Source organism: Gymnoscopelus microlampas (assembly GCF_963454915.1).
Source record: "Gymnoscopelus microlampas genome assembly, chromosome: 8".
In the NCBI taxonomy this organism is placed as follows: domain Eukaryota; kingdom Metazoa; phylum Chordata; class Actinopteri; order Myctophiformes; family Myctophidae; genus Gymnoscopelus; species Gymnoscopelus microlampas.
In genome coordinates, this window is record NC_139945.1 from 8,260,687 (window position 1) to 8,275,686 (window position 15,000).

At 41.4% G+C, this 15,000-nt stretch overlaps 1 protein-coding gene across 4 annotated transcripts in view; it reads right to left on the reverse strand.

Annotated features, from left to right (window-relative positions):
* arhgap42b (Rho GTPase activating protein 42b) overlaps positions 1-15,000 on the reverse strand; it is a 188,273-nt gene that overhangs the window by 37,659 nt on the left and 135,614 nt on the right. For 3 of the 4 annotated variants that reach the window (XM_084063874.1, XM_084063875.1, XM_084063873.1), the window contains exons 8-11: positions 8,096-8,225; positions 6,870-6,970; positions 5,699-5,808; positions 2,870-2,926 (exon numbers count right to left, since the gene is read on the reverse strand). In XM_084063874.1, coding sequence (XP_083920000.1) covers positions 2,870-2,926; positions 5,699-5,808; positions 6,870-6,970; positions 8,096-8,225 — 398 coding nt within the window. The remainder of the gene's footprint in view (positions 1-2,869; positions 2,927-5,698; positions 5,809-6,869; positions 6,971-8,095; positions 8,226-15,000) is intronic. The other variant, XM_084063876.1, reaches the window with a different exon arrangement.

Here is a 15,000-nt window from a genome sequence, read left to right on the forward strand (position 1 = left end):
TTCGGCCATTTGAAAATAGCCGATCTACAAGCTCACAATGCGTGGTTGCGGTGCGTCGCGAGGCAAAACTCATGGTGATATTGATTTGAGGTCATAATAACACCCTCTTGATTTGAAGTCATATCGCCCTACGGTATATATATATATATAATACTATATATTCAGCCGCGGGCTGATGTCAAAGTGCTTGCTGTTGAAATGCAGGCGTAACGTGAGCAGCAGCAGTGTGTAGTTAGTGCTGTAGCTGAGAGGCGCGTGGAACATTACGCGCGTTGCTTTTTAACCCATTAACCCCAAGACCTGGAACGCATCTGTGTCACTTTAGATTTCTTTGGGCTATTCAAAAATAGCAGATCTACAAGCTCATAGCGCGGCACCGAGTGCCGCGCTATGAGCTTGTAGATCTGCTATTTCTGAAAAATCCGTTTTTAAAACGGTTAGGATTTAGAAAACATTTTTAAGAATCGCCTCATGTCTTAATGGGTTAAAGAGTGGGGTGGGGGGGGGGGGGGGGTGTAGGGGTGTCGGTCTGGCCCCGTTCCAGGGTCTTACGGTACGGTAGGAGGACAGGAGGAGGAGGAGGAGGGCCCGACCGGCCGCCGTTTAAAAAAAATAATAATAATGAGGATGAATGGATGAGCTAAGAAGAAGCTGACTTGGAGGCATGGCCCCCACATTGTCCTTGCGGTTTAGAACAAGCACCTTGGGGCATCAGCGGGAAGATAAATGAGTTTCACACTGTGCAAGGTACAAGAAAAAAAAGAAACTGGAGTCAATGTCCGTGCTCAGCAGCAGAGTTCAATTGGGGGTGTGGTGGGGGTGGTGGGGGTGAGAGGCCCCCTGCCACCCACGCGGAGGTTTCGGAGGTCGAGAGAAAAAAAGAACGCAGTGCGAACCCGCTACTGTATACCTCCTTATGCATTCCGGGAGCAGGGGTTGCCAGATCGGCTTATTATAATTTCCCCGCAAGATTTTATTTGTAAATAGCCGATCTACAAGCTCACAACGCGTCGCATCGCGACGCGTTGTGAGCTTGTAGATCTGCTATTTTCAAATAGCTGAAGTATATGTTAAAGTGCTCATGTGGCCCATGTGTGGTCGCTTCTTTTGGGCTGGTTTTCCTAGACCTGGTTGCTTGTTTCTCTCACATAATCTGGCAACACTGCCCGGGAGGCGTGCAGTGCAGGCAGGCCTGGGCTGCCGTAACGTTGCAGGTGCCGCGGCCTCAAACATTAAATATACAGCGTGATCAATTCAGCCCATTTCCTCTTTCCCGGGCGTTGGTGGTGGAGTCTTGATTTGCAAGGCTTTCAATTTGCACATCAATCTTTGGCGGACGGACACGGCAATCAATTATGAATGTCCACCCCCCACACGCCCCCCCCCCCCCCCCCCACGACCATATGCCTCCCGGCCGGCTCGCCCCAAAATCAGTCAAATGCCTCAGTCAGTGGCAAATTGATCTTATTATTCAATTGTTTCCCCCCCCACCGAAAAAAATCAATGATTTCATTTGAGAGACTGTGGAAGTGGGTATGTTATTAGATGAGTCCTGTATAGACATGTTGTCCTGCATTGACTGAGGCAGACGTGTCATTTCAGGAAAACAAAGAAAAGAAAAAGACCACCTAAGCCCGAAAATTGCAAAAATATTTTCGCTATTTAAAAAAAAAGAATACAAATTAAAATGTGTGAAAATGCTCGCCTATGATGACATAGGGTCATCATAGGTCATCGGAATAGGGTCGACAGATTGAATGTATGGCTGTAGACATGACAACTGGTGTCTTTGTAGATGGACGGACGTGGATTAAAGGAGTAGTTCACCCAAAAAACGTAAACATCTTCTATCAATTACACACCCCATGAAGCACTGAATTCATGGAGATTTCTTTTTTTGTTTTTGTCTCATTCCTAAGCCAATCATTTTATGACTAGTGGTCTCTCCGGTAGGAGACGCAAAGGACACTCTTTGAGTCTCCTACCGGATACATTAGCATCTTCCCGCAAGTCATCAACTTAATGGCTTAGGAATGCGACAAAAACAAAATAAATCTCTATGAATTCAATGCTTCATGGGGTGTGTAATTGATAGAAAATAAGTAATTTTCTGAGTGAACTACCTCTTTAAAGGAGGAATTCACCCAAAAAAAGTACTTATTTTCTATCAATTACACGCCCCATGAAGCCTTGATTTCATGGATTTATTTTTGTTTTTGTGGCATTCCTAAGACAATAATTTAATGACCGTGTGTATTTCCGGTAGGAGACACAAATAATCTACTTTGTGTCTCCTACCGGATACATTAGCCGGAAGGAGACGGGAATCAAATTATTAGCTTAGGAATGCGACAAAAACAAAAAAGAATCCATGGATTCAAGGCTTCATAGGGTGTGCAATTGATAGAAAATAAGTCATTTTTTGGGTGAACTCCTACTTTAAGATTCACTGATCTAAAATCAGATAAATCAGCAAAAAAAAACTGTTCATGTGGAGAAAATTAGCATAAAAGAACAGAATTTGAGATCAAACTCCAGTCAGTATGTTGTTGTCGAGTGGAGTCCCTCAGGGTTCTATACAATGACCTTTTTCTGTCTTCGCTTTACATTAAATATCTTCGCTGAAAATAGCAGATCAACAAGCTCACAATGTGTCGCGAATGCGACGCATTGTGAGCTTGTTGATCTGCGAAACTTTTCCAAAGAATACAGATGCTGTGTGGTTTAAGGGATTAAATGCAAATGCTGGGGGGGTTGTCTGATTTTGTGCGGTGTTACAAAGGACAGCTGCGAGTGGATGTAGAATGATTAGGAAAGCACACATTGCATGCAGTGGAGGAACATGCAGGCGCTTGGACAGTTCACATACCGGACTTTACAGAAAAACTGAAGTGGTCTGAAAAGTGTTCCACGACAGATGTCGTTTCTAAGCAGAGGGAGAGACCAAAATTAGGGATGCACCGATATGTTGGCCGGATATCGGTAATATCGGCCTTAAAAAAAAAAAAATGCCATAACGGTATCAAACCGATATCAAAATAATATATCAGTTTTACCCAATATGTTATTTTATAATATTTATTTGTTTGAGCTGAAGTTTAAACCAGCTCAACCTTTTCGTGGCTTTGTAGCTGTTTGTAGCAGCTACAAACGTCGGATGTGTCTTTGTAATATTTGTCGCTGGCTTCCATAGAGTACAGAAGTCCTGACATCACTCGTTCATCCCCTGGTTCGTAAAGTAATTTCTCTATGGACAATAACATTGTGTCATCATAGAATCGTCTCATATAAGAATTGTGGTCCAAAAATAAACAAACTATCTTGGCGAAATTGTCAGGGAGGAGGCTCTGTATCGTTTATGATAGTCAGTCACTCAAATTTGATACAGTCTGTTTCTGGCGAAAATGTAACTAATTCGGCGGAAGTATCATTAGCGTTTTCTCACCTTCAGTTGATGCTTCATATCCATAAGAGTCAAATCGGGGTCATTTGTTTATTTTTGGAACACAGTTCTTATTTGACACGATATTAAATACGTCTATGGGGATTCAGAACGGGGGGGAAAAAACGCGACCCACCCAGGTAGGATGTGTAAATTACGTCAGACTTCGGTGCTCTATTGGAAATGAATGGTAGCCTGCGTCTTTGCAGCTGCCAGAGTGAACGCAGCATAACACCGTCAGCTAATACGAATGCACTGTTTGTTAGAATTCTGCGTATCTGCACCCAGAACCAAGGTTACTGAGCCCTACAGGAAACTTAACCCATTAAGGCCTGAGTCTGATTCTTAAAGTTTTCTAAATCCTAAAAGTTTTTGGAAAAAAAAATAATATATATATATATATATATATATATTTTTAAATGAAAGTGACAGTGATGCGTTCCAGGTCTTAATGGTTTAATGCAATATCGGCATCGGGTATCGGTCAATTTGACCATGCAAATAAATCGGATATCGGCCAAAACTTCAATATCGTGCATCCCTAACAAAAATGGTTTTCACAAAGAAAAAAAAAAGAAACAACCTGCCTGCATGGAGAAATGGCATAGAACAACAACAACATCAACAACAACAACAACAACAAAAAGCTAGGGGGGGAGAGAGGGAGAGGGAGTGGGTCAACGTGTGCAGAAAACACAAAGAGCTGAAAACACAAAAGGAACGTATATTCAGGTGAACGATGAAAGCTTATTGTTGCTATTCAACAGGTTTACTTTTGGGGGCCGTTCATCGCCAAAAAAAAAAAAAACGTCTCTCGTGCGGTCTATTCTCAAACTAATCAGAGATAATTATTACCACATGAACACGTGACTTCAAAAGGGGAACAAAAGAAAGGCAGGAGAATGTCTAATAAACACTGTGTTTCTAGGACTTCAAAGAGCCAATGAGCTTATCGTCTCTGTCGGGTGGAAACCGCCTATGTCCAAAAACTGTTACTTTTCAGGATTCAAATTCAAAACGAGCAAAAGCAGCAGATCTACAAGCTCAAAAACGCGGCGCGAAGCGACGCGTTTTTGAGCTTGTAGATCTGCTGCTTTTGATGCTTTTGTGTGACGCTGTAGTATTATCAAGTAGGGCGTTAATTTACGAAAAAACACAAAGTTAAAACATAGTTATAATAATAATAATTATTATTATAACCGACAGTTATTTCTTTGATTGTGTGTACTATGTCACAGTTGCTTTAAAAGAAATAGTTCACCCTCCAAAAAAAATGAGGATTCAGTCATACTACTATTATCTACAGTAGCTGTGGAGAAACCTGCATCACAGATTTGCTGAAAAGCTTCCTTTTGTTGGCAAAGAAATGAAGATCAAATCAAACTGGCACATAATGGTGCTTTTCCTTTTCCTTTGATAGGTATTAATATCGTACGCTGATGTTCTTTTCTTTATCAAGGAAGGCGACACTATAAATGTCATTTCAGAATGTGCGAACTTTCAGAAAACAGAACAATGAAGATGAAAGATGAATGATTATTTTTGTACTCCTGATATTTTGAGAGACGGGCCTAATTACAAACTATTATTTAACATGTTTTTTTATGAAGAGCCCACACACATCTAGTGGCTGTCTTTATGCTAGAACCTTATTAACATAACCACGATTATTGTTGTGGAAAGACCGAAACTCTTTGTCATCCTAAAGTGCTCTATGCTAGCATTTCCCCCCTCTGCCAGATATATCTGCTAGCATGTCCCATTTTATTTTATTTTATATACAATTAAAAAATCATTTCCCTGGGCGATTCCGGTAGAGCAGCTCACATCTATACACCATGCCTTAAAAATCCACCATGTTTAATGATAATATCATTCTGCTCTGTTGTTCCATCATCCTGAACCTCAATAAAAAAGGAGGCGGTATGATGACACAATGGAGAATAACACAACAGAGCAGAACAGAACCGAGCATAATGCAGACAAACTAATCTTTACAACGGATGGTTTGATATACACAGGCAGTCTGTGGGAGGAATGACTCAGCAAAGAGACAGCAATAGATATTAACTACTGTACCGTCACACTCTGTGTCAAAAATGCTCTTCCAACTGAATTCATGTTATGTTTTCATTCACTTCAAAGTTCACTCCGGGTTGAATTACGTTCCCATTTCATGTTTTATGTTTTCAGTCCATATAAGTGACAACAACAAGGAGAGACAACGGCAGGGTGCACACTTGAGTAGACACAGACCTCTCCACGACTTCGATATCAAAGCAGAAGCGCTTGTCAATGGAGTCTGTTTTCCTCCGAATGCACGACTTCAGCTTGAACATCTCAGCAGGGCTCATGACCAGACCGTTCTAAAAATACACACACAGACACAAAGCAACACACACACACACACACACACGTGGAGTTGAAGACGTTATTTCAGGAAAACTCAACATTTGGCAGTGTTTACACCAGCAGTTCTCAAGCGTTTTAGTTTCGAGGACCGCCATAACTCTGAGATTGTACAAATGGAACCAAATGGACCCTTAAGGGTCCATTTGGTTCCATTTGTACACTCTCAGAGTTACTTTCTGTTACTAAATTACAGACATGTAAGTTAAAAGCCTATATGGGTCCATTTTGAACCCCTTCAAGGAACCCTGGGGTTTACACCGTTCAAAGCCCACCTCTCCTTAATAAGTTATTACATTAGAACACAGTGTTCACAGTGGTGGAAAGTAACTAAGTACATTCACTTAAGTACTGTACTTAAGTACAATTTTGAGGTATTTGTACTTTACTTGAGTATTTCCAATTTCCAATACTTTTACTTCTACTCCACTACATCTCAGAGGCAAATATTGTAGTTTTTACTCCACTACATTTACTTGAAAACTTTAGTTACTAGTTACTTTTCAGATATAAATGATGATATTATAAAACATACATTAACCAGTTTAAACCTATTTTAAACCTAGGCTATTTGAAAATAGCAGATCTACAAGCTCACAACGCGTCGCATCGCGACGCGTTGTGAGCTTGTAGATCGGCTATTTTCAAATATTTAGTACTTTTACTTTTGGTACTTTAAGTACATTTTGATGCCAATACTTTTGTACTTTTACTCAAGTAAATTTTGAATTTTGGACTTTTACTTGTAACAGAGTATTTTTATATTGCAGTATTGGTACTTTTACTTGAATAGAGAATTTAAGTACTTTTTCCACCACTGAGTGTTCAATGTTTTGATGCAAGGCCCTCTTCCCTCAGATGCAGATGTATCCTGTTACTGTCTGCTGAAGGGCCATCATTTGCCACTTAGCCATGGAAGTGGCAAGTGATGTTAATTTAAAGGTAGGTGATTTATTTATTTTGTTAAATCAAACAACGCGTGGCTTCACCACGCGCTGTGAGCTTGTAGGTACGGCACCTGTTTGGCGGCGGACTTGTTCTCAGTGTTGCTCATGGTGAAGGTCTTGGTGACCTTCTCGTAAGTGCAGTAGTGACGCGTCCACGTGCATCCCAGAGGACCTGCAGAACACACCAGAGGTGGATTTATTTGTTTTACTTCACCCATTTAACTTCTTCATATATCTTCATATAATTGGTCCTCACTAATGCTCATGATAACATGGTACCATTTGTGTCTACTCGGTCTGTGTCTCATAGGACGGCTCTGGACACTTCAGAAACCCGCCTACCAGTGACATCATCGTTGTCGGCAGATTTAAAAATAAATAAATAAACAAGATCACTTTTTTATTAATGTGAGAACAATATGGCTTCCATTATAGCATGTTACATTTCCAGGAATAGGTAGGGCTTGTGAACTGTCCACAGCCCTACACAGAGTGAGTAACACAAATGGTACCATATTATAATGAGCATTAGTGATGACCAATTATATGAAGATAGGTTGAAAATGGGGAAAGTCATCCTAAAATGCCACAATGTAGAAGTACACTGTTAAAAGTAAAAGGCCTACTTTCAAAATTGTACTTGAGTAAAAGTACAAGTACTGGCATCAAACTATACATATAGTTTCATATAAATAAATATATACATGTCAACACGTTTGAAAATAGCACTTCTACAAGCTCACATGTCATGATGCAACACGTTGTGAAACTCTAGAGCTGCAATTGAAAAACCAGTAGCCCAAGTATAAAATAGGGCGTAAGTGGTTAATGTGTGTTTTATAATAATTGTCTAAATCTGGAAAGTAACTAGTAGCTAAAGCAGCCAAATGATTGCAGTGGTCTGATGAACAACTTAAGCCTGTATTATACTTCGTCATACAATGTAATAATAGCAAAAATGAGTGAAAATGCGACACGGAGTGAGCTTGCAGACCTGCTATTTTCACTATATAGATATATATTTTTAAATCATTCATTAAAGGTAGGGTAAGTGATATAAAAATGTCACCCAGCCCCAGAGTGTGTGTGTGTGTGTGTGTGTGTGTGTGTGTGTGTGTGTGTGTGTGTGTGTGTGTGTGTGTGTGTGTGTGTGTGTGTGTGTGTGTGTGTGTGTGTGTGTGTGTGTGTGTGTGTGTGTGTGTGCGTGTGCGTGCGTGTGTGTGCGCGTGTGCGTGTGGTTATCAGTGAGAAGTGGCTGGTGGGACAGGGGTCTGGACTGGCAGGAAGGAAGACTCACGTTTCTCCTGGACATACAGGAAGCCCTCCATGGACCACCGGCCTGGAGGTTGATAGTCCTGGTCCGCAGACCTGATCCTCTGCATCAGCTTCTCCACCTCCTGTTTGGTGCTCACAAAGTTGTTCCTCGTCTGCGTGACAAAACACACCAACACCCTGGAATCAGCCCCGCTGACAATGATGACGAGAACAAAAATCTATAGGTCACCAATATCGGTGTATAATCTCGTGGCAGCCCAGATGGTTAGATAGATATCGTCTCTGTCGGGTGGAAACCTCATACTGTATGTCCAAAACTGTCAAGATTCAAATTCAAAAATAGCTAAAGTAGCAGATCTACAAGCTCAAGTAGTGTGTAGTAGTAGCAGCTGTAGTGTGATCAAGTAGGGTGTTCATTGACGAATAAAACACAACAAAAACTAAATATGGAGATAAGAGGTTTCTACCCAACAGCAGTGGTGGAAAAAGTACTCAAATGTCTTACTTAAGTAAAAGTATCAATACTGCAATATAGAAGTACTCTGTTACAAGTAAAAGTCCAGAATTCCAAATTTACTTGAGTAAAAGTACAAAAGTATTGGTATCAAAATGTACTTAAATTACCAAAAGTAAAAGTACTAAAATGTTTGAAAATAGCAGATCTACAAGCTCACAACGCGTCGCGATGCGACGCGTTGTGAGCTTGTAGATCGGCTATTTTCAAATAGCCTATGTATAAAATAAGGCTAAAGTGGTTAATGTATGTTTTATAATGTAATAATTTATACTTGCAAAGTAACTAAAGTTTTCAAATAATAGTAGTAAAAGTACAATATTTGTAGAAGTAAAAGTATTGAGAATTGGATATACTCCAGTAAAGTAAAAGTACCTCAAAATTGTACTTAAGTGCAGTACTTGAGTAAATGTGCTTAGTTACTTTACACCACTGCCTGACAGCGACGATGTCTAACATATTACTATTGTGCTGGTTGAGCGGCCGTGTGGGCATCGGAAGGTTCGTGGTTCAATCACCGGCTCCGCTCTGGGTTAGCGTCGAAGCATCCTTCAGCAAGACAGGGAACGCATCCGTGTCAATTTAGATTTTAGCTATAACCATTATTTTTATACTTTGGCTATTGAAAAATAGCAGATCTACAAGCTCATACCGGCTTCTAGATCTGCTATTTTTGTAAAATTGTGACAATGTGTGCAACTCTTTGAATATATGTATATTTTTTTAATGTGTAACTCAAATCTTTGCTTCTGGGGGATTCTACAAGTGTCTAAATCCAAACAGTTTTCTGTACTGTATAATATCAGTGGTGCTCAAACTTTTTTCATGTCAAGGACCCCCCAAAATGATATGTATTTGTCCGCAGACCCCCACTCCCTCCCCCCATCTCAAAATATTTTGTTCCAGGGACCCCCAGAAGCAAAGATTTGAGTTAAACATGTGTATATATATATATATATATTCAAAGATTTGCACACATTTTTCAGTTTTTTTTTCCGTTCCATGCTATGAGCTTGTATATCTGCTATTTTTGAATAGCCAAAGAAATCTAAAGTGAAGTTTTATCATAATTGTCAAACAACTTTATTCGGATCCCCAATAGTATGCTATACTCTTACTCAACTACCGTGCCTTCAAAAAAAAAAAAAAGAAACATAACTTGTAAGTTACTGTACATCTGGTGAATGTCATTGTCAAATATAATTTACAAATAAATAAATAAATAAAAAGCATTGTTTATTCTTCTGTACACCAAGCTTCATTTGTGTAAGCGCTGTACAGATGCTTGAATTAAACAGCAGCTGGTGACTTGACAGAAAGAGAAAAAAAGAACATTCAAAGCGCTAACAATTGTTTTGTGTGAGACAACAAACATTCTACATTAACTCTCTCAGTGCCAAGCCCCGAGTTATCCCGAGTTTTTTCTGAATACCCTCCCTGCCAGAACGAGAAATCCCGACTCACTGGGTTCCGGTTTAATGACACAGATTCCGTTTCCGGTTCTAATTTTTTCCCCCCGGTCATTTTCGGCCAGAATAGGGAAAATCACGTTTTTTTCACACGGTATAAAAAACGAACGGAGAGGTCCACTTCTATTCTCTTTGGTCTGGGTGACGATCAGTCATCGGGGTCGTGTATCACATCGTATTTTAGCCCGATCAGAGATTGTCGAAAACGTCACTTCCGGTTTATGACGTATACACTGTTTGGCCTGTGTGGGGGGGGTCGAACGAGTCAGCGAGTGATTGAGGTGTCATTGTACTGCTCTCTGCTGGTTGATCTGTGGTATGTGTTTAAAAACGCAGAAAGACAAACTAAAATAAAATAAAATTTAATTACAAAATAACAACAAAAAAAAACACGAAGATGGCACTGGGGGAGTACTTTATGAAAATACTCTGGCAGTCAAAGAGTTAAAAACATATGATGCCTATACTGTATATATACTGTATAGAAATAGCTCTGTTGTGAAATTCACCGGATTCTTCATGCCGGTGCTCATCTGTGAATTCGGGTGCGTTCAGATATATAGCACTGAGAGCACTGGCCAATACAAACTAATACGTGGGGGGGGGGCGCTCCCGGTGAGCATTTCAGAATGCACCCTTCATGTCAGAGTGCTGAAACGGTATATACTTGGTCTGATGTCTCAGTATTGATCAGGAAGGGGGAGAAAAATCAAACCCAAAAAAAAAAGAATGTGGGATGGATTGCGAGTGGCAAGGTTGCAGTGATAGGAGGCGAGGCAGTTTTACTGTGGGCTACAAACTGGACTTTTTGACAGAGCAACCATTAAGCCATTAAGACCTGCGGCCGCTTCTAAAACAATTCTAAATCGTTTTTCTGAAAAAAATATTTAAAATAATTTTCACGATTTTTCAAAAATAGCAGATCTACAAGCTCATAGCGCGGCACTCGGTGAAAAAAAAAAATAGAAAGCAGATCTACAACCTCGTAATAGACCAAAGTATAAAATAATGGCTATCGCTAAAAACTCTAAAATGCCACAGTGTGCGTTCCCGGATGGAAAGGGTTAAATAGCCCGCGGTAGAACAGCCGGCAGTCTGGAGGAATATTGATCTCATGTGCTGCTGCTGCTGCTGCTGCACACCATCTCATTTGCTCTCTCTTGCTTGTTGTACTGGGATGATATTCCAGGAGGGAGGGGGGGGGGGGGGGGATCTGATTACGTGGGATGGTTGCTTTGGCACAGTGGTTCACACACCTTTTTTATGTCCTTGGAGCCCACCCATTCTTAGAATTGACCCCCCCCCCCCCCCCACACACACACACACACACTATATTGTACACGTACATCGTACAAAAATCATACAAAAGAATTACATAGCCGATCTACTAGCACAGAGCGTGTTGCCCTACAACCGACGTTGTGAGCTATGTCTACATTGCAGCATTGATACTTTTACTTAAAGGAAAATTTTGGACTACGTTTTTCTTACCTTTTCTATGACGTTATGATATCTTAGGATGGATGGTACAGTAGAAACATTTCATAACTCGATCCCGGGTCCGCCACAGCTTAAAACGTGCGCGGATAGGCCTTGCGTTAGATCGCATATTTTAATAGCTTTTTTTTCTTCTTTTTTTTTGTGAGATCTGACGTTCATAGTGACAGAACACTATGCAACCAAAAAGAACAAACAAAAAAAGACCTACGTCTCGCTAGACGAGATTGAAATCTCGATATTTCAATCTCGTCTAGCACGACTTCTGGTTTTTTTTTATTTATTTTTTTTGACAGTGTTCTGTCACTATGAACGTCAGATCTCATACTTTTTCCACCACTGCATGTGAGGACAGAGACGATAATAGGCTCTATGCACAGCAGCCATATTGTAAAGAAATTGGGCGTCTTCCTTACGTCCTTCACAGGTGTTACCAATGATGCTAATGAAGGCTTTGCTCCATTCTGCTCAAACAGAGTCAGGGTGCTGATATTGTGCATGTTGGCTCACTGGAAACACTCTGCTACACCAGAGTCTCCGGTGCCGTTTACACCATTGGTTCTCAAAGTGGGGTCCAAAGTGGAACTCCCTCAAGGACCCCCAGGGGTCCTTGAGGGAGTTCCAGGGGGTCCCTAGCTAAATGATAGATTATTAAGCACCAAATGGACCCTTATGGGTCTGTAACTCTGAGAGTGTACAAATGGAACCAAATGGACCCGTTAGGGTCCATTTGGTTCCATTTGTACACTCTCAGAGTTACATTGACACAGATTTTACAATATAAATTGCGGTCCAAGTGATAGAAATGCCATTAAATAGGGGTATGTAGCCCTAATGCATGTCAAACTGGGGGTCCTTGAAATTAAAATGGTTGAGAATCACTGCTAGAGCCGTAAAAAATCTTCTCTTATGGGGGTCCGCGGGCTTATAAGTGTCAATTTGGGGGTCCGTGACATGAAAAAGTTTGAGAACCACTGGTTTACACGACAACGGTCTCTACAGAAAACGGCAAAATAAATCAGATGTGCCGTCCGTTTACACGGGAACGGTGTTTGCGGGGCTTGAATCCGCAACTAAGTGAAACCACCTTTCATGGTGGGAATCTTTGAAAACGCGCAGCCTCGCGTCTCCATCTAAACGTGCAATACAGGGGAATCCGCAAAAGTGTGATGTTATGTTTCACGTAGGCTGACTAGGCTCTCGTGCAGAGCCGTAGAACCACTATTGCCAGATCCTGTGAGATAAATAAGCAGCCAGTTCTATGAAAACAAGCCCAAAAGAAGCGACTATAGCTACATGAGCACTATACAGTACATTGGCTATTTGAAAATAGCAGTTACAAGCTTAGATGTTTTGAATTCAGAAGGGGGCTCTGACGAGAAATACAATAATTTGACATGCACATGTTTGAGGACTGTTTAAACAATAATAATGAAGAAAAAAACAACTACACTTTAAAAACAAGCCCAAAAAAACACACGACTATTTTTACAAGTAACTTTACAGGAAAAACAAGCCCAAAGTCGCTTATAATAAGTGGAGATGGCAACCCTAAGTTGAACCACGCTGTTCTGCGTGTATGTAAATAAAGGAAGTAGAACGGAAGTGGTTCTACGCATGCGTGACTCTGTCTATATGGTCACACCGACACGCGCCACCTAGCAGCATGCACACTACAGCGTTTGAAATCACTGGAGCGTCTCCGTGTAGATGCAAAATAAAAAAGTGACGACGCAACAGGACTTTGTCATTTTCCGCTCTGATCGTCGTCGTCTAAACGTGGCCTCAAAGTGGGGTCCAGGGACCCTTGAGGGGGTTCCAATTCCAAATGAACCCTTGCAGGTGTGTAACTCTGCAGAGCGTACAAATGGAACCAAATGAAATGAAATGAAATGGAACCATTTGGTTCCATTTGTACGCTCTCAGTGTTATGAGGGTCATTGAATTTAAAAAGCTTGAGAACCACTGTGCTGAACTAAATGGAACAGAGCCTTCATTAGTGTCATTGGTAACACCTGTGAAGGACATAAGGAAGAGGCGCCAATTTCTGTCCAACCTGGCTGCTGTGCATATAGAGCAGGGGTCTTCAACAGGGGGTCCGGGACCCCTAGGGGGTCCTCAGAGTTACTACAGGGGGTCCGCCAAATCTTTGTGTGATATTTTTTTTTTTTACCTTAAAGGAGGAGTTCACCCAAAAAAATACTTATTTTCTATCAATTACACACCCCATGAAGCCTTGATTTCATGGATTTATTTTTGTTTTTGTGGCATTCCTAAGACAATAATTTGATGACCGTGTGTATTTCCGGTAGGAGACACAAATAATCTACTTTGTGTCTCCTACTAGATACATTAGCCGGTAGGTAATCTCTCAAGAACAGATTCCGACCTGCGGTGGAATCTGTCGGAGCGGTTCGTCCTAACCAGTGCGCATTGGCTAAAAGTGGGCGTGCCTTCAGATCAGGAAGTGGGCCGCGCTTTACCCAATCAAATGTAGTGGGCGGGATTCACGTGTCCATCCACCATGATCCACCCTCCCCCCCTCGAAACTAGCCGAAACTAATTTAACAATAGCGTCCTCGGAGCGGACAAAACCACGGAAAGATATTCACATTTTAAATTACTCTTTCATCATAGAAACAAGTGGGCTTATAACCAAAACCATCCATGTTCTCTGGGAGAAGTGGTGTTAGTGTTCAGTGTAGAAATATTGTTAGTGGGAATGAAAACATGGTCGCACCAACCGGAAGTGATGCGCTATAGGCAGACATGAAACCGGTGTTTCCCTGCGCTCTAGTCTAACATTATACTCCTGCCAGACTCCACAGAATATCAGAAAAGCAGAGGTCGCTGTTTTTCATTTTCTGTGGGGTCTGGCTACGCGAGACTAGCCGGTAGGAGACGGGAATCAAATTATTAGCTTAGGAATGCCACAAAAACAAAAAAGAATCCATGGATTTAAGGCTTCATAGGGTGTGCAATTGATAGAAAATAAGTAATTTTTTGGGTGAACTCCTCCTTTAACCACTTTGAACCCTAGCATCCACAAATATAGAAACCTAGATACCTCATTGGCCTCTGCAGTTCATTGGAGCGACATGCTTGGTATGGTGGCCACCATATTTCCGGGGGGGAACGGGCACTGGCCAATCACAGCGTGTTGACTACTGGCCAACCACAGCGCTTCTTTTCCAGGACTTGTCAGAATCTAGTTGTCCCGCCCCCACCTGCCTCTGATTGGCCTACTGAACGCCCCCTTCTTCTGTGACGCACGCGGAAATTTCCAGCTAGCCCCCCAGAAGCGGAAGTGCGTCCGCCATACATACACTTCAGAGCCAAACGAGGCGTCTACAGATGTGCCATTTCAAAACTTCAAATGTCCTGCCATCGCCAAGACAGTACATTTTCAGGGGATTCCCAGGGCAATAAGAGGGACAAAGAAGGGCA